Genomic DNA, 23,110 nt, shown 5'->3' on the forward strand with positions numbered 1-23,110 from the left:
TCCATTCCGTTCAACTGCTCTTTCAAGTCCTTTGCTGTCTCTGACAGAATTACAATGTCATCGGCGAACCTCAAAGTTTTTATTTCTTCTCCATGGACTTTAATACCTACTCCAAATATTTGTTTTGTTTCCTTTACTGCTTGCTCAATATACAGATTGAATAACATCGGGGAGAGGCTACAATCCTGTCTCACTCCCTTCCCAACCACTGCTTCCCTTTAATGTCCCTCAACTCTTATTAACTGCCATCTGCTTTCTGTACAAATTGTAAATAGCCTTTTGCTCCCTGTATTTTAGTCCTGCCACCTTCAGAATTTGAAAGAGAGTATTCCAGTCAACATTATCAAAAGCTTTCTCTATGTCTACAAATGCTAGAAATGTAGGTTTGCCTTTTCTTAATCTAGCTTCTAAAATAAGTCGTAGGGTCAGTATTGCCTCACGTGTCCCCATATTTCTACGGAATCCAAAATGATCTCCCCCAAGGTTGGCTTCTACCAGTTTTTCCATTCATCTGTAAAGAATTCATGTTAGTATTTTGCACCCATGACTTATTAAACTGATAGTTCAGTAATTTTCACATCTGTCAACGCCTGTTTTCTTTGGGATCAGAATTATTATATTCTTCTTGAAGTCTGAGGGTATATCACCTGTCTCATACATTTTGCTCACCAGATGGTAGAGTTTTGTCAGGACTGGCTCTCCCAAGGCTGTCAGTAGTTCTAATGGAATGTTGTCTACTCCCGGGGCCTTGCTTCGACTCAGGTCTTTCAGTGCTCTGTCGAACTCTTCACGCAGTATCATATCTCCCATTTCATCTTCATCTACATCCTCTTCCATTTCCATAATATTGTCCTCAAGTACATCGCCCTTGTATAGACCCTCTATATACTCCTTCCACCTTTCTGCTTTCCCTTCTTTGCTTAGAACTGGGTATCCATCTGAGCTCTTGATATTCATACAAGTCGTTCTCTTTTCTCCAAAGGTCTCTTTAATTTTCCTGTAGGCAGTATCTATCTTACATCTAGTGAGATAAGCCTCTATATCCTTACATTTGTCCTCTAGCCATGCCTGCTTAGCCATTTTGCACTTCCTGTCGATCTAATTTTTGAGATGTTTGTATTCCTTTTTGCCTGCTTCATTTACTGCATTTTTATATTTTCTTCTTTTGTCAATTAAATTCAATATTTCCTCTGTCACCCAAGGATTTCTATTAGCCCTCATCTTTTTACCTACTTGATCCTCTGCTGCCTTCACTACTTCATCCCTCAAAGCTACCCATTCTTCTTCTACTGTATTTCTTTCCCCCATTCTTGTCAACTGTTCCCTTATGCTCTCCCTGAAAGAGCCTTTTGGGATGGGAAATAAGTCATGTTATACATTATCAACCAGGAAACTTCTGTGAACTACACTAATAACAAATTATGACATTTGCCAATGTGCATACACGGATAATTTTAGGATTATTTCTGGGTACTATTTTAGAGGAAAAGGAAGTATTTTGAAATGGCCAGTGCTCTTCCTCTTACATTGCTCAGCTGCTACTTTTATCTACTACATCATACAAAGCTTTTATGTAACTTTACATGATATATATTTTCATCTGCTGATGTGTCACTGAAGTCTATGTTGACGAGATGCCATAGCTAACAAAAAATTAAATAGTGTGGTGAACTGTGCATAATGTAGATATAGTAAAATCAATACTGAACGGTCATTGCTACAATAATTGTAGTCAGATCTTCATAGTGCATTAACAACAGAAGTACGGCTAACTTCTGTGCCATCTACATCTACATTCTACAGCTACATGACTACTCTGCAATTCACAATTAAATGCCTAGCAGAGGATTCATCAAACCACAGATTCATCGAACTACCTTCAATATATGTCACTATTGTTCCATTCTCGAACAGCGACTGGGAAGAAAAAACACTTAAATCTTTCCATGAAAACTCTGATTTCTCTTATTTTATTACAATGATCATTCCTCCCTATGTAGATGGGCAATAACAAACTATTTTCATATTGGTGGAGAAAGTCGGTGACTGAAATTTCGTGAAAAGATCTTGCTGCAATGAAAAATGCCTTTGTTTTAACGATTGCCACCACAACTCAGACATCGTGTCCAAGACACTCTCTCCTCTATTTCACAATAATAAAAATGAACTATCCTTCTTTGAACTTTTTTCATGTCCTCCAACAATCTTGTCTGATGTGAATCCAACACCATGCAGCAGTACTCCAGAAGAGGACTGACACTGTAGTGTAGCAGTTTCTTTAATAGACCTGTTGCATCTTCTAGGTGTTCTGCCACCAAATCACAGTCTTTGGTTCACTTTCCCCAGAACATTATCTATTTGATATTTCCAGTTTAAGTCACTTGTAATTGTAAGCCCTAAGTATGTAGATGAACTCATAGCCTCTAGTTTTGTGTGATTTATCATTTAACTGAAATTTAGCACATTCCTTTTGGCTCTGATATGGATAACTTCACTCTTTTCACTATTTAGAGTCAACTGCCAGTTTTTGCACCATACATGTCTTGTCTAAATCATGTTGCAATTGCTTTTGATCATCTGATGACTTAAAAGAGATGGTAAATGACACAATGTAAGAGGGCTGCTCAGATTGTTTCATATATCATTTATGTAGATTAGGAACTTCCTTGGGGAACATCAGTTATCAGTTTTGTTTTACTTGATGATTTTTCATCAATTAGTACAAACTGCACCCTTCCTGACTGGAAATCAAGAATCAGATGATACTTCATAGGAAAGCAATTCGATTAGAAGTTGCTTGTGAGGAATCATGTTAAAAGCCATCTGGAAACCTGTCAATAGCACTCATTACTTAGTGTGAATAAAGAGGTAGTTGTGTTGCACAAGCACAATATTTTTGAATCTGTGTTGGCTATTTGTCAATAAATCATTTTCTTGAAGGTAATTTATAATATTCAAACACAGTATATGTTCCAAAATCCTACTGCGAATTGACAGTGACATGGGTCTATAATTCAGTGGATTTCTTCTATTTTTTTTCTTGATTATTGGAGTGGTCTATGCAACTTCCCAATCTTAAGGAATGGCTCTTCAGTCAAGTGAGCAGGTGCATATGTTTGCCACGTATGTTACTACTGAATCGGCATGCACTGAAAGGAACGTAACTGGTGTACAATCCGGAGCAGAAGACTTACCTTTATTAAGTAATTTAAGCTGCTTCACTACACCAAGGATTTCTAAGTTACTTATGGTGGCATCTGTTCTCGATTCATATTCTAAAATATTTAGTTCATCTTCTTTGATGGAGGAATTTTGGAAAACCATGTTTAGTGACTCTGCATTAGTGGCTCTGCATTGGTAACCTCACCACTGTTAACATGGAGTGAAAATATTGATTGCATCTTGCTGCTGGTGAACTTTAATTATGAACAGAATCCACCATTTGGTAGCTCTATGAAACCTACTCTTCAGTGACTGGGTTTAACCTGATATTCCATACCTCAAGAAACTTATGAATTTCCTTGCTCACCAAGTTGAGGCTGTTACTAAGGCTAAAAGCAGTATTACATACTACAATGAAACCTGTTATTTCCTTATGGCTGGACATTTGAAACTCATGGCTGATGGGTGGTGCATGCAGTGTCTGCATAATTAAATCTAAAATATAATATTATTAATTCGAAGGAATCAACAGCTGCACTCATCAAGCCATCCACAAGATTTTTCTGCATAAAACAACAGTAACATTCACAATTTTCATACAGCAAACTGGATGGAGAATTTATCAAGTTGTTATATTTTCTAAAACATTTGAATAAATAAAAATTGAGGGTCCCATTTATTTCAAAATGGACATATTGCCCCAAATTTGAAATTGTGAGACACACAGGATGAAGACATATAAAAATGGCAAATAACTAAATATGGTAGAGGAGACTCAAAGTTTTAGGATGTTTATAAGGGAGGGATTGTTTGATAGGCTATCTCCAGAGGCACTGAGAAATCCTACATTTGTTAATGGAGGGCAGAGTGGAGGGGAGAGAAATGAAGGCTTGACTATGATAAGTACTTTCAAATCAATATAGGATATGGTAGTTATGCAGAGGCAAATAGGCTTGCACAAGGTAACTAGGACAGAGAACAGCATCAAACCAGTCTTCAGACTGACGATGACGACGACGACAACCACCGCACCACCACCACCACCACCACCACCACCACCACTACCTACAACAACAACAACAACAACAACAACAACAAAGCAGACAGCAAGAAGTGAAGTGAGAATGAAGCCTGACTAAAAATATTTGGGGCATGAGATAGGTGGAAATGGTGTTTAATAAGAGTATCGCTCTGTGAATACTAAATGAATATAAAATCCTGTGAGATATAGAAACAATGAAGATATAGGAAATGAAAAGCCTGTATGGTGCAAAACATATGTACGACTGGATGAAGAAGTATTCTGACAAATGAGAATATGAAGATGCTAGCAATTAACAACCCAAAATATTTACAAATCAGACATGCTAGATTGAAGAACTTTTGAAAAACAATGTGACAAACATAATTGGTACTAAAAATTGAAGAACCTATGATAAGTCCAGTGTCAGGTTTTTGTGAGAGGGAGTTTAAGGAGAATTGCTAAGTAATGGTGGGTTAACAGGAACTGTGGGCTCTAGATAAGAAATTCAGATCAACTGCAGCTGAACTGTGGAACACTTCCTGTCAAATACATGGGTATCCTCAACTGAATCATTTTATCTGATACATCCACACAAACAACTGAAAACTTCAGAGAGAAAGGCTTATTTCATAAATAGCCTTTAAATGTTTTCTATTCAAGCTATAATAGTAGGAAGAGTTTTAATCATCCACCAACAAATTGGCAAAAATAGAATTTTGTATGTGGTAGATGAAACAAAAGTAGATTTTCAGGTTTGTTTCCATCATAAACTGTTTGTCCACAATATCGCTAATGAGCTCCAAGATTGGGAAGAGGGAAAGCATTCGTCGTAAATTTTTAATCTGTTTACTGCATGTTGATTTCATCTACTGTGTAGCTATTTTCAGTGCACTTACATCCAAGTCCTGATGACATTGTAAATAAAATTTCGCATGGTACCACACTGCCATTACAGATGACAAACAGTTAAACTAAAATATGAGATACAAGCAAGCTTTAACATTTACAAGTTACCTAGTACACTATTAACTAACAGATAGTCTTGAATACCATGAATTTAGGTGCCCAGAAAAATAATATTTGTGTCTCCTATCTTTACAAGTGTGTACTGGATACTTGGGATGTGATTATCAGCTGTATTATATCAATAGATAGCTTTAAGGAGGAAACATTGTAATTTAGCTTGTCAGAGATGTCAACATTATTACAGATGAAGCAATTGTTCAGGTAACAAAGGACGGGAGAAAGGTCCGCAGCTCGTGGTCGTGCGGTAGCATACTCGCTTCCTGCGCCCGGGTTTCCGGGTTTGATTCCCAGCGGGGTCAGGGATTTTTTCTGCCTTGTGATGACTGGGTGTTGTGTAATTGCCTTAGGTTAGTTAGGTTTAAGTAGTTCTAAGTTCTATGGGACTGATGACCATAGATGTTAAGTCCCATAGTGTTCAGAGCCATTTGAACCATTTTTTGAACTGGAGAAGGAAGCAAGCAGCAATGACAGGTTTAAGAAAACATTTGGGCATGCACATGAAATGGTTTAGGTACACCACAGGAAATATAAAATCTGATGAAATGATGCATATTTGCACAATACGAGAGAGAGAGTGAAATACAATCAAGTGTGGGAGCAGCTGAGGGACTTCACAGCAGGGTCGCTTCTCATCTGGTGCATTGTGCTGAAGAGAAAATGCAGTTCAAATGTGTATGCTGTGAATTCTTTTTAGAAGTGTACTTCAGATTATTTTTATATTTGAAAATCAATATAATAACCTGTGGCATTTTTCTCCTCTTTCACCATTTATGTATGCTACAACAAAGTCACTGCCTTTATTCAAAACACAGTAGAAGATACAGCAGAAGAAAGCAGTGGCTAGCCTTGATTATTTTTATTTGAGGAAGACTGAAATCCACTTGGGCCTTTAAACTACCTGTGAAGAACTCTTACTGAACATTTCAGGCTATCTGAGAATTCTGTTTATGAGACAGGGAGTTTATGGCATGTTTATACCATTACACTCTAAATTTCACCAAGAGCCATGAGCCTACATTCTGTGAGAAGAAAAGTGAAAACATGATTGAGGCTTTATGGGATTAATGAAAATTTTTTGTTGTGTTTGACAACCAAGCTATGCAGACAGTTCAGTTTTTCGTTTTCGTTAAATCTTTATGGCTATTTACAGTGATTTCTTTCTTTTTTTTAAGATTACATTTGACTTTTGAACACTAATGTACTGTTGTTGGTAGTGATGAAGGCACACAACACCATAATAATTAGTGCTGAGAGAAAAGTTGTGAAAGAACAAGTGACTTTTCCAATAAATTATGTTATTCAAAAAGCATCAGCCACAAAATACAAAAAAAAATATTTCTGAATTATATGAAAATTCTTTTAATTCCCTTAGTGCTCCAAAAAAGAAATATATTACCTTTTTCATGGGGTCATGAAACGTCCAGAGAATATTATATTGGAAGAAATGTCCTTCAGGAAGAACAAGAATGGATGATTCACTTTGAACTCAACAGAAACAGGAGGTGGAGGCAAGGAGTATGTCATCATAATTGCTCCTATGGACAAAAATATTAATTACCATTACTAAGAATATTCTCATCTGTGAGCCAGGACTATCTTTTTTTGCAGATTATAGTGTGTTTCTCAAATGAGTCTAATTCTGAAATGAATAAATCAGGAAGGGTTAATGACAGAAAATTCTAATACTCACCATATTTATTGGGAATTCCATGAAAACTGGATACAGAAGTTTCACAATTAGTTTTAAAAGTTGCTGAAAACTGTCTTAGGGCACTGCCACATACATGCAGAGAAAGAAAGTATAAAGAAGGGTCTGACTGTTTTGAATAACAAATTGGAAATACCTTGCCATTATTGAGTGTTTTAGTTGTTATGATTTAAATGATAAATTGAATGGTTATTGAGTGTTGAGTGTTTTTATTGTAATTCAGAATGTTTCTGAACTGTGGTTGCCCTCCCCAGAATGTTGTTTGTACTTGAGATTTCTGTTTACATTTCTATAGCATTTGCATCAGCAGTAATTCAAAATATGTAGTGGGCAACACCAAGATGGCACAAAGAATGAAATTATGGTCAGCGCATACTGGATAGAATTAATTGGAACTCAGTTGTAACTTGTCTTTAGACAACACTGAGTCTGTAGCATCCAACATCAACTATCAAAGCCATCTGGAAGCAACAGTGAAATTTCGTACTTGTACAGAACTCCTCGGCTACAATCTTCTGTCAGCCACCATTCCTATTTTCTCTTTCAAACTTAGGGAGTCTGTGAAACAACAAGCGTATCTTACTACATATCTTTTCATGTGATCCAAGTCCACAGAGTCAAAATTTAAGGAAGTTGATGTTTATATAAACACAATTTTATTCCAGAATGAAATTTTAGCTCTGCAGTGGAGTGTGCACTGATATGAAACCTCCTGACAGATTAAAACTGTGTGCTGGACCGAGAATCGAACTTGGGGCCTTAGCCTTTTGCAGGCAAGTGTCTACCAACTGAGCTACCCAAGCACAACTCACACTCTGTCCGCACAGCTTTACTTCTGCCAGTACCTTGTCCCCTACCTTCCAAACTTCACAGAAGCTCTCCTGCAAACTTGCAGAACTAGCACTCCTGGGAAGAAAGGATATTGCAGAGACATGGCTTTGCCACAGCCTGGGGGATGTTTCCAGAATGAAATTTTCACTCTGTAGTGGAGTGTGCACTGATATGAAACTTCCAGGCAGATTAAAACTGTGTGCAAGACCGAGACTCGAACTCTGGACTTTTGTCTTTCACGGGCAAATACCCTACCAATTGAGCTACCCAAGCATGTCTCACACCCCGTCCTCACAGCTTTACTTCACAGGAACGCTTCTTTGAAGTTTGGAAGGTAGGAGACAAGGTACTGGCAGAAGTAAAGCTGTGAGGACGGGGTGTGAGTCACGCCTAGGTAGCTCAGTTGGTAGAGCACTTGCCCGCGAAAGGCAAAAGTCCTGAGTTCAAGTTTCAGTCCGGAACACAGTTTTCATCTTCCAGGAAGTTTCATATCAGTGCACACTCCACTACAGAGTGAAAATTTCATTCTGGAAACACCCTCCAGGCTGCGGCAAAGCCATGTTTCTGCAATATCCTTTCTTCCAGGAGTGCTAGTTCTGCAAGTTTCGCAGGAGAGCTACTGTGAAGTTTGGAAGGTAGGAGATGAAATACTGGCGGAAGTAAAGCTGTGAGGATGGGGTGTGAGTCATGCTTGGGTAGCTCAGTTGGTAGAGCACTTGCCCACGAAAGGCAAAGGTCCCGAGTTCGAGTCTCTGGCACACAGTTTTAATCTGCCACGAAGTTTCACAATTTTATTGTTGTAAAAGATATCTTAAATTTGATATCCATGTGTATTAAAAGGTGAACAAACTATACGTAGGATAATTTCTTCAGTAATTATGAGATATAGGTGCCTACATCTCTTTGTAATGTTCTGCTCATGCCCTCTTCATTCCAACTTCCCGCTTTGTTTATTTTTCTTCACTTTTTTTTCCTCAGACTTTTACAGATTACTTCCAATTTAGCATTTTTCAAAACTCCTGCCAATGGTTCTCTTGTAACTATTCATCATCAATATTAATATCTTCCAGCAGGCAGAGGTCTGGATCGGATCTTATATTTGGTGATGAAGAGTATGGTAGATAGTTTCATCGACTGTTTCAAAAGACACATACACGAAATATGCTCCCAATATTATGTACCTTCCATCTATGCAAAGGTGCAAATGTTTCTCATCCCATTCCATAAGCCTGTTTATTAAATCTATAAATCATTATTTACTATCACTGTTCACTTTTCACAAAGACATGAGCTTAATCACTCCAATACTTATGTGACACCCTCCCATTATTCAAGTAAATCTAATACCATTCATACTGAGATTCTTTGCATATTTTCAATATCCTCTTTTAATCCTTTTTGGTATGGATCCCACAAACTTGAGCTATAATCTAGGACAGGTCACATGAGTGCTTTGTACGAAATCTTCTTTATTGAGGAGATTTTTTTCCAGTATTCTATCAATGAACCAAAGTCTATACATCTGCTTTACCTTTGAGTGAACCTATGTGGTTGTTCAATTTCATATCCCTATAAAGTGTTCCAGCCACATATTTCAATGAGCTGACAGGTTCTAATTGTGACTCACTGATGCTGAAACTGCATAAGATACTATGTTTGCATGTTTTGTGATGTGTATAGTTTTACATTTTTTAAACTTGTTTGAGACATTATTTCATGAGATGTAACTACATCATCTGCGAAAAACTGGAAGTTACTATGAATAAATGAAGGAAGGAATTAATTTTGTGTGCAGACACTAATGTACAACAAGAGCAGTAAGGGCGACAATGTATTTGCCCAGAGCACACCTTATGTTATTTCTACATATGTCAGTGACTCTCTATGCAAGATAACATGGTGTGTCATCTCTATCAAGAAATTCTCAATCCAGTAACAAATTTCAATTGATCTCCTATCCAACTGTACTTTTGTTTATAAGCACTGGTGTGATACTGAATCAAATGCTTACTGCTAACCACTCAGTTAACCAAAATTCTACTCAGAGTTGACTCAGACATCACTAATAATCATTTAGATTAACAATTATAGGAATATGCTAGTGCCTTTTCCATCCTAATATTTGCATGATGTTTTTCTGTATTTCATAATGTTTATTTTGAAGTTTATGTAGATTTGTATATTGGTAATGTGGACATTTCTGTTCACAAACAGCCTTCTAAGAAATAGCAGAATCTTCATTTTAATACAAATCCTTTTAAACACTCTCACTTTGAAGTCTCAGGCCTAGAGAGGCACATTTTCATTTAAGGGTAAATCCTGCATCTAAATAAACATACAGTTTCAGGAATGTTTTTGTTTCCCAAAATTACTATTCCTGACTTTTGTACTGACACTGAAACAAAATTTGAAGTAATTTCTATTTCTACAGGGTCAGTATAATTTTATTTCACTTCTTTGGTTATACCTTCTGCAACTCTTCCTCCAGGTACATGAAATGTCTATAATTCCAGACTTATTTTCTGTCCACCCTACTTTAAATTCCTGTTTAAATGTTGGTAATTGAATATCTCTGTTCTGTTCCATATAGTATTAATCTGCTACGATATTTACCTACCATTCTGACAAGAGGCACATCTGTGAAAGAGAGCCAATGTAAAATTTCCTTCACTTTAGGAGAATATATTATATTTTCTTTATGATACTGAAGAAATTTTTTTTTGGTGAACAATGAACATAAAACACAAAATAAGAAAATTATAATAGGTTACGTAAATCTTTTTACATGGCATCCATATTTATAAGCCTCCAAATATGAGTTATATTACCTTTTCTCAAGGAGTCGTAACATGCCCAAAGAAAATTATGTTAGAGGAAGTATCCTTGAGGAAGAACAAGAATGGATGATTCACTCTGACATCAACAGGAGGTGGAGGCAATGAGAGTGCCATGATAGTTAGCCCTATGGACAAACATATGAATAACACCTGTAAGAGTATTCTGTGCGTGTAAAAGGAAAATCTATCCAAAATTATATCTTACTGCTAGAATACTCACTTGATCGAAATTCTTTGACTAAAATCTTGAGTATACTAATATTCATAGAGATTCCAAATTTTATTCATAGAATAAGATTACAGTAAAACCCTAGTTAACTGAACTTGCATTAGCAGAAACTCAGATTATCTGAAACACCTCTGAAAACTGCAAAAACTGTACTGCATGGAAATAATTCAAGGCAAGAGTGTGCCTCACTACTGTTAATGGGGAAATGTGAAAACTTGACCTTGAGTTGCTTCCCCACCCACCAACTTACCAGTCATTTGGCAATTGAATGTATTAGAGAAAAGTCACCTGCAGCCCCAGATGTGGATGATGTTTCCAAAACAGAGTCTGAAGATTACACCCAAGGCTACATCAAGGTCAAAATTTACAATTTGACAAAACAGTAGCTAATTTTGAGATGTTACTTACAAAAATCCTTAACTTCCTCAGAAGAAACATCTGCCATAAGACACAGAATGAAAAAAAAAGAATGGACCACTATTCTTTCAGCATCAAATGTCTGGCGCACAATATGCGCCCCACTGTGCATCGGGAATTCAAAAATACCTCAAGCCTTGAAGGATGTTGCCCAGAATTCACTACCAGTTCCCTTTCCCTTTTTTTTTTCTTTTTTTTTTCTCCAGCCCAATAAAGCTCTGGCATGTCCTGTGAACTCTTTGGCAAATCGTTTAGTGATCAATGTATACCGAAAGTTGAAAAATTTTAACTGGAAAAGATCTGCTTAATAAAGCCATCTTATTAACTGAGAATCTGCATATGCATCCTTACAATCTAAAAAGTGGCAAATTATTGTGCATTTTTTTCCCAAAGTGCTACTATTCTAATCCACTCAGTAGATCAGGGTCTAACAGTGGCATTTATGCGGCACTACTGTGGGCTATTTTTGAGAACCATCCTGCAAGATACCGATGTGCAAAACAAAAACATGAATGATCTACTGAGGACTATACATGTGAAACACATAATTTGTTGGTATGCGCTAGCCTGGGATAATGTGAAAGCAGAAACGCTTGAAAGGTGCTGAAGAAAAATGTATGATGGGATTGAATATGAGTCAGAAAACTTTAAAAAGTTGACAGACTGTTAAAAAGATGTCCTGGATGTGATGACATAGATAAGTGCAATGTGGATGAATGGGATGCCATGGATGATTCACAAGAAATCACAGACCACAAAACTGTAGAAATAGTTTTGCAGTCAAATGTAATTGTGATCAAAAAGCCCAAACTAGGGGACACGGATGACAGAGTGATAGCTGGAGGAGGAGGAGATTAGTGTTTAACGTCCCGTCGACAACGAGGTCATTAGAGACTGAGCGCAAGCTCGGGTGAGGGAAGGATGGGGAAGGAAATCGGCCGTGCCATTTCAAAGGAACCATCCCGGCATTTGCCTGAAGCGATTTTGGGAAATCACGGAAAACCTAAATCAGGATGGCCGGAGACGGGATTGAACCGTCGTCCTCCCGAATGTGAGAGTGATAGCTGACAATGATTCTCACACACTAGTGGAAAACCTACATTAAGAATTATGAAAAGGAAAGTTGCTACTCACCATATAGTGGAGATGCTGAGTTGCAGATAGGCACAACAAAAAGACTGTCACAATATAAGTTTTTGTCCAACAAGGCCTTTGTCAAAAATAGACAACACAAACACACACACACACACACACACACACACACACACACACACACACACATACGACGTGTGTGTGTGTGTGTGTGTGACATCTATTTTCAACAAAGGCTCTGTTGGCCGGAAGCTTATACTGTGACAGTCTTTTTGTTGTGCCTATCTGCGACTCACCATCTCCACTATATGGTGTGTAGCAAGTTTCCTTTTCATAACATTGTTACATTCCATCCTGTATTTTCCATTGTTATATTAAGAATTTATCTTTCAGAAACTTGATAGGTATAATACAATATAGAAATTATAGTACATGTGTTGTTGTTATTATAGACTGCTATAAGATCTGGCAAACAATGCAGTGAGTCAACATTGGCTGACGCCCTTCTAACAATGGTGGGACATTTCTCCTCAAAAACATTTGGAGGGGCACAAGAAACAAACAAATATACTGAGTTTTTTGAATGTGCAATTCATTTGCCACAGACTATTAAGTACAGTATACTGTACAAAATGTACTGTAATCCTAAAAATGTAATTTTAAATTTAATAAAGAATGTTAGCATAACCTACGAAGAGATTTTTGAATTCATTTAACTTTTCAAAAATCCATACTGTAATTATAATACAAAACGCTGCATTACATAAAAAAAAAAACATTATCCAAAATGGCTTCCCCCTTTAGTTCGGTTAACTGGTGTTGTACTGTATACATATGGGCCCTCATTGCATAGTAAGGCTATGAAGAAAATTATGGAAAGAATAATATATAAATACTTCCCTTAAATACTCAAAAATTTCTCCACAGTGGCCTTCCCAAACTCATTTTGCTTCAGCTTTTCTTCTTCTTTTTCCTATCTTGAGTTTTGCAAATGCCTTTAACATGCATTACTCAACACTGTTTACTATTTTGTGTTTTTTAACCTCTCAGTTGCAGCTACTGTATTTCATGGAACAGGTATTTTGTCACTTGTTGAAGATATTAAAGCAGATTAAACGACATTATAACAAAATTAAATTAACTCAAGGCTGCCTTCTTTGTCATGTTGATGTGCTTCTAATAACACTGGTGTGTTTTTCTCTAGATCACTTTCTACTCAAACAAGGCTGTAAACATACACACCAGTTACACATTTTTCTTCCAGTACTAAGTTGTATTCTATCCTCCATTTGTTATCTCCTATGCATTCTTAAAACCATAAATTAATAAATGGTTACAGCACTCACATATAGATTATAACAGTTAGCAACAATTAACTTTAGAGTTTCATCTAGCCATTCAGCTCATGTTTCACATTATTTACTCAAATTATTTCAAGTGAGTGCTAAAACTGTCTCTTGTTCCACAAAGGACGGAACTGAGTGAAAGTAAGCATAGTATTCTAGCGCTCTTGTCTGAAGGTCAACACAGTGAGTGAGGTTTCTGATCACAAAGCAGACAGAACTGGGCTTTTTGGTAACATGTGTACTCCACAAACCACTGTATGGTATACGGCAGAGAGTATCCTATACCACTACTAGTTATTTCCTTTCCTATTCCACTTACAAATAGAGCAAGGGAAAAATTACTGTCTATACGCCCCCATATGAACCCTAATTCTTTGTATCTTATCTTAGTGCTGTGAACTGTAGATTGATTGCAGTAGAATTGTTTTACACTCAGCCACAAATGCTGGTTCTCTAATTTTCTCAATAGTGTTCCTCAAAAATAATTTCACCTTTTATTTTTATTTATTTATTTGTCTATGAGACACTGTTGGTAAATAGAATGTACATAAGATGTTGGACATCATTTAAAATTCATTAAAAAAGACAGCTACTGGTTTCATCAGTGTCTATTGTTGCAATAAAAGTGTAATTAAATGTTTTGAAATTGTAGTTAACTAATACATTTCGTATTGTTTACTAGTTAGATAGACAAGATCTAGGCCTAAATTTTCTGACAAACATGCTTGATACGTAAATTCTCTAAAAGCAAAGTAATTACTATTTCATTCTTCTTACATTGTATCTCTAAATCAGTACAAAAATAACAACAACCACACATAGACCTTTGTGTCATTTTTTGTATACATTCAGCCAATCTCACATCCTTGACAAATTTAAAACATTCTTATACTTAATTATTCTTTTGAAACTAACCACGAGTGAGAAATGTGGTAGTTGTTATATAGTAGTGAGCAGAGGGATTTGTTGCCAATCTTGTAGGAAATATTTTCACTGGGGGGGATGCAGTGGGGAGAATGTTGGGAGAAAAAATTGGAAATTTGTGGTAAAGACTATGGGACCAAACTGCTGAGGTCATCGGTACCTATGTTTACACACTAATTAAACTAACTTATGCTAAGAACAACACGCACACCGCTGTCTGATGGAGGACTCAAACCTCTGACAAGGGGAGCCGTGCAAACTGTGACAAGATGCCTGAGACTGCACGGCTACCCTGCGCGGACTGCATGAACAGAAGAGGTTCTCTCCTGGAACTGCGGAGTATGCAGTAGGAACATTTTGATTGGGGAACAGGGAAGAAAAATATGTGCCCGTCAGGCACAGTTGGAGGAAGCAAGGATCAAGGAAGATAGGGGGAAGGAGGGTAGTTTGGAACTGACAGCTGGTAGGAGGACAGGAAGAAAGAGAATGTGATCTGAAAGTTTTATCATCAACACCAAAAACAGATATCTACTGCTGCCAGAGTCAAGTGGAGAAGAGCCTCATGTAGAACAAGGAACAGAAAATGTGCAGAACACTTCAACTGAGGCCAAGAAGCCTAGGAGTGTGCAAGGTGTTAGGAAGAAGAAAGTGCTGCTAGCTAGTAGCCATGGGCGAGGTGTAGGCCTCAGTTACAGGAAAGTTTAGGGGCAGTGTACCGGGCCACCAGTATCTTCAAGCCAAAATGCAGGGCTAAGTCATGTGATAGAGGAGTTAGGGTCTTTATGTAAGGACTTTACAAAAGAAGACCATGTAGTGATAATGAGTGGGGTGGGAAACAGTTTGGACAAAAAAATTGTTCAAATGGCTCTGAGCACTATGCAACTTAACATCTGAGGTCATCAGTCGCCTAGAACTTAGAACTAATTAAACCTAACTAACCTAAGGACATCACACACATCCATGCACGAGGCAGGATTCAAACCTGCGACCGTAGCGGTCGCTCAGTTCCAGACTGTAGTGCCTAGAACCGCACGGCCACTCCGACCGGCATAGTTTGGACAGGGATGGTGCATACGACATAGGTGACGACCGGGACAAGATAGCTTCCCTCACTCATGGCACCAACGAACACTTTGCTGAGCTGTTCTGGCATCATGATTGGCCACACCTTGATGGAGCTGTGAGGTGAATCAATTTGGGGTTAGGAATGGCTCTGAGGGCAGCCAACTATGCTCATGTTTCTCTGGTGCCCGTCGGGACTATCAACAGGTGGGGTTTCACTAGCCATGGCCTACACCTAAACAGGACTGGGAAGGGAAGATTGGCACAGCTGATTCATGAAAGTATAGGGGATGGATCTCGGACCACACATGGTCAAATAACTGTTGTCAAGGGTAGGAAGAGTAAGTCTTTATTAGGATAAATTCAGACAGCAGGTTCTCCTGCCTAAAGAATATCTCCAGCACTTTAAAAAATACTGAAACACTCACTCACAAGACAGATTTTAACACTCCAAATATCACATATACCGGACATCACAAAGAAAAACAAACAACTGTAAAGAGTAACATGGAGCATTTCACAGACTTAAAAATCCTCCACCAAAACATGCAATCAATAAAAAATAAAATACAACTATAAGAAGTTGAGCTCCACTCTTTGAACTGCACAGTAATTTGTGTTACTGAGCACTGGTGTAGAGAGACAGACATTCAACATATAGTGTTATCATCTAATGAAAAGGCAAACTCTTACTGCAGAACTACTTCAAGGGGTGGAGGATAATGCATTTATATCAGAAAAGGAACACAGTTCAAATCAAGACATGACCTCAGTACAGCATGTGAAGACAAACACTTCGAAATTTCAGCTATTGGATTAACAGGGTTTGATATCACCAATAAATTAATCATTTTATGTGTGTATAGGTCTTCCAGTGGTAGTGTGGACTCTTTTTTCAATCAATTAACAGAAGTGCTAGATAAAGTCTCAAGTACAAAGGTCAACATAATTCTGTGTGGGGACATTAACATCAACACTAATATCATAAATGAATCCAGCAGCACCCTCATAAATATCCTTCAGAGTTTTAGTATGTCCCTATTGGTCAATAGTGCAACGAGGGTTACTACAATGAGTGCATCAGTAATTGACCATGTGGCCACAAATATGGGCAGGTAAAATGTGATGTAGCTGTAAAAGATCTCAGACTATCACACCATATCTGCCAAATAACAACAGTAAAATCAGGCATCCAATTATTCCCTAAACTACAAGACTACAAAGGACATCTATCAGAAATCAAAATAAAAGATTTTTCAAAATAACTTTCAAAACAAAGCTGGAATGAATTGTATAAGGAAACCAATGTTAATATGAAATTCTCTAAATTTTCCACACTATTTAAATTGAACTTTGAAAAGGCATTTCCAAAAGTATGCATGTCTGTATCAACATCTCACAAAAACAGATGGATAACAGCAGGTATTAAGAAGTCCTCCCATACACTTAGATACCTCAGTTCCATGAAAAAAGAGTCGCAATGATCCAGAATTCTTAAATTTCTATCATAGATACAAAAATATCTATAGGAAGGTGCTGATTGCTGCAAAAAGAGTCATTTAATGACAAAATAATATATAATGCAGAGAATAAAAACAAAGCAGTCTGGGATGTTATAAAGGAAGGGAATGGGGAGAGGCAAAGAAACGCAGAATAACAAACTGCTAAGGGAGGGGGATAAGGTAATAAATGATCCACAACACTTAGCAAACTATGAAAATGAGCATTTTTCAAAAATGGCTCTGAGCACTATGGGACTTAACATCTATGGTCATCAGTCCACTAGAACTTAGAACTACTTAAACCTCAATAACCTAAGGACATCACACAACACCCAGTCATCATGAGGCAGAGAAAATCCCTGACCCCGCCAGGAAGCGTACCTGGAAACCCAGGTGTGGGAAGCCGGGAAGCAAGAATGGTGCCACACGACCACGAGCTGCGGGTGAGCATTTTTCAAGTATTGCAAAGAAGTTACAGCAAAAATTCCCCAAAACAAATTTAACACCTGTAAATAATGTTGAACTAAATACAGTGATGTTACTTCCAACCTCAGAGAATGAAGTCAATCAAACTGTTCAAAAACTAAAAAATAAAAAGTCAGTAGGCTTAAATGAAATACCAATATGTGTACTCAAACAATGCAGAGAGATTATACAAGGCCCCTTAACAAATATAATAAATGAATCTTTCACATCAGGAGAGCAGTTAAAACAGGCAAGAGTTGTACCTTTGCTTAAGAAAGGTAATGCAGAAGACAGAAAATTACTGGCCCATTTCCCTGCTGTCACCATTCTCAAAAATAAAAAAAGCAATTATGAAAGACAGATTAATGAATTACCTGAAAAAATACAAACTTTTAAGCAAATCAAAGTTTGGTTTCCAAAGTGGCAAAAAATACGGAGTCAGCCATAGTAGAATTCACAAAGGTTGTACTTGATGCTCTTGACAAAGTTGTGTGTCACAGGCAAAGATGAGTCTGTCATAGGCATATTTTTGGATCTTTCTAAGGTCTTTAATACAGTTGACCACAAGATTCTATTAAATAAATTAGAAGCATTATGAATAAGAGGGGTTGTTAATGACTGGTTTCGATCATACCTACCAGATAGGGTACAAAGAGTAGAGATAACACATACTTCAAATAGGTCTAAACATTTAGTACAACACTTATCAGAACCAAAATACATTAATATATGGGTTCCGAAAGGTAGCATATTAGGACCAATACTATTCCTGATATACATCAATGACTTTCCCAGTAGCGTTACTCATAGTGAAAAAATTCTCTTCACTGATGACAGCAATATTATAGTTACTGAGAAAACAAGAGAACTCCTTGCAGAGAAAGCAAATGAAGCTCTCAAGGAAGTTTACAGCTGGTCAGTAAGCAATAAAGTGACACTGAACATAAAGAAAACTAATGCCATGAATTTAAGTTTGTAGAGGGAAAATGACAATGTAAAATTAAATGTAGATGGCACCTCCATAGACTGTGTAACAAATTCAAAATTTCTAGGAATGAATACTGATTCTCAGTTGAAGTGGTGTCAACACACAAAGGTACTTGCCAACAGAATCTCATCAGCATGTTATGCCCTTAGAATCCTGTCATCAGTGTGTAAGATGCAGTGTCTTTTAGTTACATACTATTCATATGTACACTCAATTCTTAGCTATGATATTCTTTTTTGGGGAACAAATGCACAAAATACCAACACAATTTTCAAATTCCAGAAAAGAGCCATAAGAATCATGACCAAAAATGGTAGTCGAGCTCATTGAAGAAGATCTGTTCAAAACACGGGATTTTAAGTGCTCCATGTGAATACATTTACCAGTCAGTTGTACACATCAAAAATAACATTGGTAATTACTGCAAAAAAGTTCTGTCCATGACCATGGAACAAGAGATAGACTCAACTTACATTTGCCAAGAAAAAATAAACATAAAACTCAAAACAGCATTTTCTACCAATGAGTAAAACTGTACAATAAACTACTAAAACAGATAAAAGAAATTGCAAAAATACATTTATTTAAAAAGGCAGCTAAAAAGTACCTGTTATGCAATACAGTTTATACATTGAAGTATTACTTAGATAAAACAGAGTAGGGATTTAGTAAAAAAAAATGTCATACAAATAAATAATAATGATTATAAAACATCCAACAATTCACATAACACCTTCATACTACATTTTTTCCTTCTTTTTCCCTTTTCTAGAAAAACTAACCCCCAAGCTATACATTGCACAATACTAAAACCTCTTCCTCTTTCTGAGCTCAACATCTCACTCATTATAGAGGATTCTGACTCAGTTTTTCAGAATATCCAATGGGAAGTTGTGGTACAGAAAATGGACCAGACCACCAATGTGTGTGTGTGTGTGTGTGTGTGTGTTTAGTAAGTGAAGTGCTATGAAACAAAGTGTGTATAGTGTGCGCAGTGACTGACAGTGAGATATGAGTGAACAGTGTGGCATTACATTATTTAATAAGTTATTTGTAAAAAAAGTGTTGTATACCAGGAGTAAATCTAATGATTGTCTCTAACTAGAAATCTGTAAATGTAAGTTTATACAAATTAGTTTATTTTAAATTGGTCTAATCTTGTAAATACTTTGCCAGGTCCTACATCTTTCTAAAAAGAGATCTACAGATGAATAAAGCTGTTACTACTACTACTACTACTACTGTTGCTACTACTAACACAATATTGTTTCTATCATTTTGATATCATGAACCTCTTATGATAACACTACTTATTATTGCTACATTATTTGTATTTGTTCAGTGGTTGCAATGTTACTATGGTTTCAGTGGTACATTACTATTCATAGTGGCACATTAATATCGATAAAGATGCTCTTTCAGACCATAGAAGCAGTGATCAAAGTTAGATACCCCTTTACTGCTACTTTGAACCCTGCTATGTAGTTTATTGATTGTATGTTACTTGGTAGTCTTCTGAATATCTTTTTTCCAAGGTGTAGAACTCCATCCTGGCTGAGTTTAGTCTTTGTATGGTGCATATGGAGATCCATTTTTTGCCTTGTGTTGTGAGTGTGTACATCATCATTTTTGAGGAAGAGTGTGGGATTTTCAGTCACATACTGCTGTACGAATACTATGCTTTCATATATATGAAGGCATTTGCAGTTTTCTGAAGAGTGGCTTGCAAAATTTTCTGTGTTTGGCACCTTCTATGATTCTTATGATTCTTTTTTGGATTCTAAATAGCTTGATGGTGTTTGGAGAAGCTCACAGATAATGACTCCATACTTCAGTATTGATTGGACACTTGCATAGTACACACTTTTTAGGCAGTCTTTACTAAAGGAGCTTTCAAGGATCCTCATTACATAACAGGATGAGTTCAATTTTTTGCTGATACTGTCAATATGAGTTCCCCACCTGACATTATCCTAGATCCAAAGCCCAAGAAACTGTCAGGTCAACTCTGTTTACAGCTTTGTTTAGCAACTGGATATTTATAGAATGAAATTTTCACTCTCCAGTAGAGTGTGCGCTGATATGAAACTTCCTGGCAGATTAAAACTGTGTGCCAGACCGAAACTCGAACTCGGGACCTTTGCCTTTCACGGGCAAGTGCTCTACTGACTGAGCTACCCAAGCATGACTCATGCCCCGTCCTCACAACAAAGGCCCCGAGTTTGAGTCTCGGTCCTGCACACAGTTTTAATCCATTTGGACATTTATAGTTTATGTAAACTTTTCTTGACATTATGGAAATGGATTGCTACAGTTTTTCCTTAATTTATGATTAACGCATTGTATGTGAACCATTCTGCTATGCTATCCATTGTTCCTGTTGTGTTTGCTTGTAGTAGGTTTTATGACTTTGCAGTGATGAGAAAGCTTGTGTCATCAGCAAACTGGTAAGCATTTTGACACTGTATGTTTGTTTGTAGGTCATTGACATACAGGAGGAACAGCACTGGTCTCAGTACTGAACCTTAGGGAATGCCATATTTCATGTCTTGGTAATCTGAGTAATGATTTGAGATTTTGTTGCAATCAGTGTGTTAAATTTCCACTGTTTGTTTCCATCCACAAAGGTATGACCTGATCCAGTCATTAGGTGTGTCTCTGATACCTAGTTGATTTAATTTCTGTGGGAGTACTTCATGATTTATAATACTGAATGCTTTTAACAAGTCAAGGACAAGTGATATAATCGCCACTGGCCACTTTCTGGTAAATTTCATTTAGGAATTCATAGATAGCACTGTTGTTTGAGCAGTTCTTCCTAAACCTGTGCTGTGCTGTGGATAGGATTTGATACTTTTCCATAAAGGCTGTGAGTCTTTTGTGGAAGACTTTCTCTAGAATTTTTGAGAAGCCAGACAATAGGGCCATTGGCCCAGAATTGCCAACTTCTTTTCTGTTTCCTTTTTTGTAGAGGGATTCCCATCTGAGTTCCTGAGGCAGCTCTGTACTGCCTGCATTTTGTCTGAACCAACTGGTAACAAATCTAGCAGCATGCCTCTAAACTGTTTCGAAGCCTTCCTTTAATTTGACCCGGAATGGATCCCAAACACTTGAGTAGTACTCAAGCATAGGTTGTACTAGTGTCCTATATGTGGTCTCCTTTACAAATGAACCACATTTTCCCAAAATTCTCCCAATAAACCAAAGTTGACCATTCACCTTCAATACCACAATCCTCAGATGCTTGTTACATTTCATATCACTCTGAAGTGTTACACCCAGATATTTAAACAATGTGACTGTGTAAAGCAGCACATTACTAAAGCTGGATTTGAACATTACAGGTTTGTTTCTCCCACTCATCTGAATTAACTTATACTTTTCTACACTTAGAGCTAGCTTGCATTCATCATACCAAATATAAATTGTGTCTAAGTTATCTTGTATTCTACTAAAGTTGTGCAATGATGACATCTTCCTGTACACTACTGCAAACAACTGCAGATTGCTGCCCACCATATCCACCAGATCATTCATGTATATAGAAAATAAAAGGAGTCCTATCACACTTCCGTGGGACACATCTGACAGTACCCCTCCTTCTAACGAATACTCGCTGTCAAAGGCAACATACTGGGTTCTATTACTTAAGAAGTCTTCGAGCCACGCACATATTTAGGAACCTATTTCATATGCTCTTACCTTCACTAACAGTCTGCCATGGGGCACCATATCAAATGCTTTTCATAAATCTAGTAACACATATCCTGTCTGTTGCCCTACTGCTGGAGTGGCTATTAGGGTATCTGGGCCTGTTCACTTATGATTATGACATTCTAAAGCTTCATCTGCATCACTGGTGCACTGGAGGAGCTGTTTTTGAGCTTTACACCATTGCATTGCTTATTGTAACAATGTTCTTTTTCTGTACTTTCACTGCACAAATGTTTATCCATAGACCTCACACAAAAATTAAAAAAAACTAAAATAAGAAATGCCTCAACAATAGTAACTTTGTCTTCACTAAGAATGAAGTACAGGACCTTACTGAAATGTATCCCATAGCCTCAAAACTAGAGGACACCCAAAAATTCATAAGATCAACAATCCAGTTGGGCCTAAAGCAAACTTAATTAATAGCCCAATCTACAAATTAATGAGACTCCTACATGATTTACTAGTTTAAAAATAAACATGCAAAAAATCTTATTCCACAAAGAACAGCTGTGAACACATTAATAGTATGAATATCCTGGCTGTACCAACTCAAGCAAAATTTTATCCCTAGACATTGTAAACTTTTACAGCAGTTTACCTGTAGATGAAACATTTCAGATAATAAGGGAAAAAACCTAATGAAAAACAAGACAATGAGCAGACCAGAAATATAGAGTTCATATATGTACTCCATTTAGTAGTCTCACACTGCTGATTTTCTTTCAACAACAAAACTTACAAACAAGATCTAGGACTTGCAGTTGGAAACTCTGTTAGTTG

The 23,110-nt window shown here is 37.1% G+C and overlaps 1 protein-coding gene across 7 annotated transcripts in view; it reads right to left on the bottom strand.

Annotated features, from left to right (window-relative positions):
• LOC126162883 (leukocyte elastase inhibitor-like) overlaps positions 1–23,110 on the bottom strand; it is a 185,777-nt gene that overhangs the window by 34,412 nt on the left and 128,255 nt on the right. For 2 of the 7 annotated variants that reach the window (XM_049919683.1, XM_049919682.1), the window contains exon 8: positions 10,580–10,713. The exons of 2 other annotated variants lie outside the window; for them this stretch is intronic. In XM_049919683.1, coding sequence (XP_049775640.1) covers positions 10,586–10,713 — 128 coding nt within the window. In that variant the 3' untranslated portion in view covers positions 10,580–10,585. Of the gene's footprint in view, positions 1–6,606; positions 6,748–10,579; positions 10,714–23,110 lie in introns of those variants that run through there. 3 more of the 7 variants (XM_049919680.1, XM_049919679.1, XM_049919681.1) reach the window with 2 other exon arrangements.

This window comes from Schistocerca cancellata, chromosome 2 (assembly GCF_023864275.1).
Source record: "Schistocerca cancellata isolate TAMUIC-IGC-003103 chromosome 2, iqSchCanc2.1, whole genome shotgun sequence".
Classification (NCBI taxonomy): domain Eukaryota; kingdom Metazoa; phylum Arthropoda; class Insecta; order Orthoptera; family Acrididae; genus Schistocerca; species Schistocerca cancellata.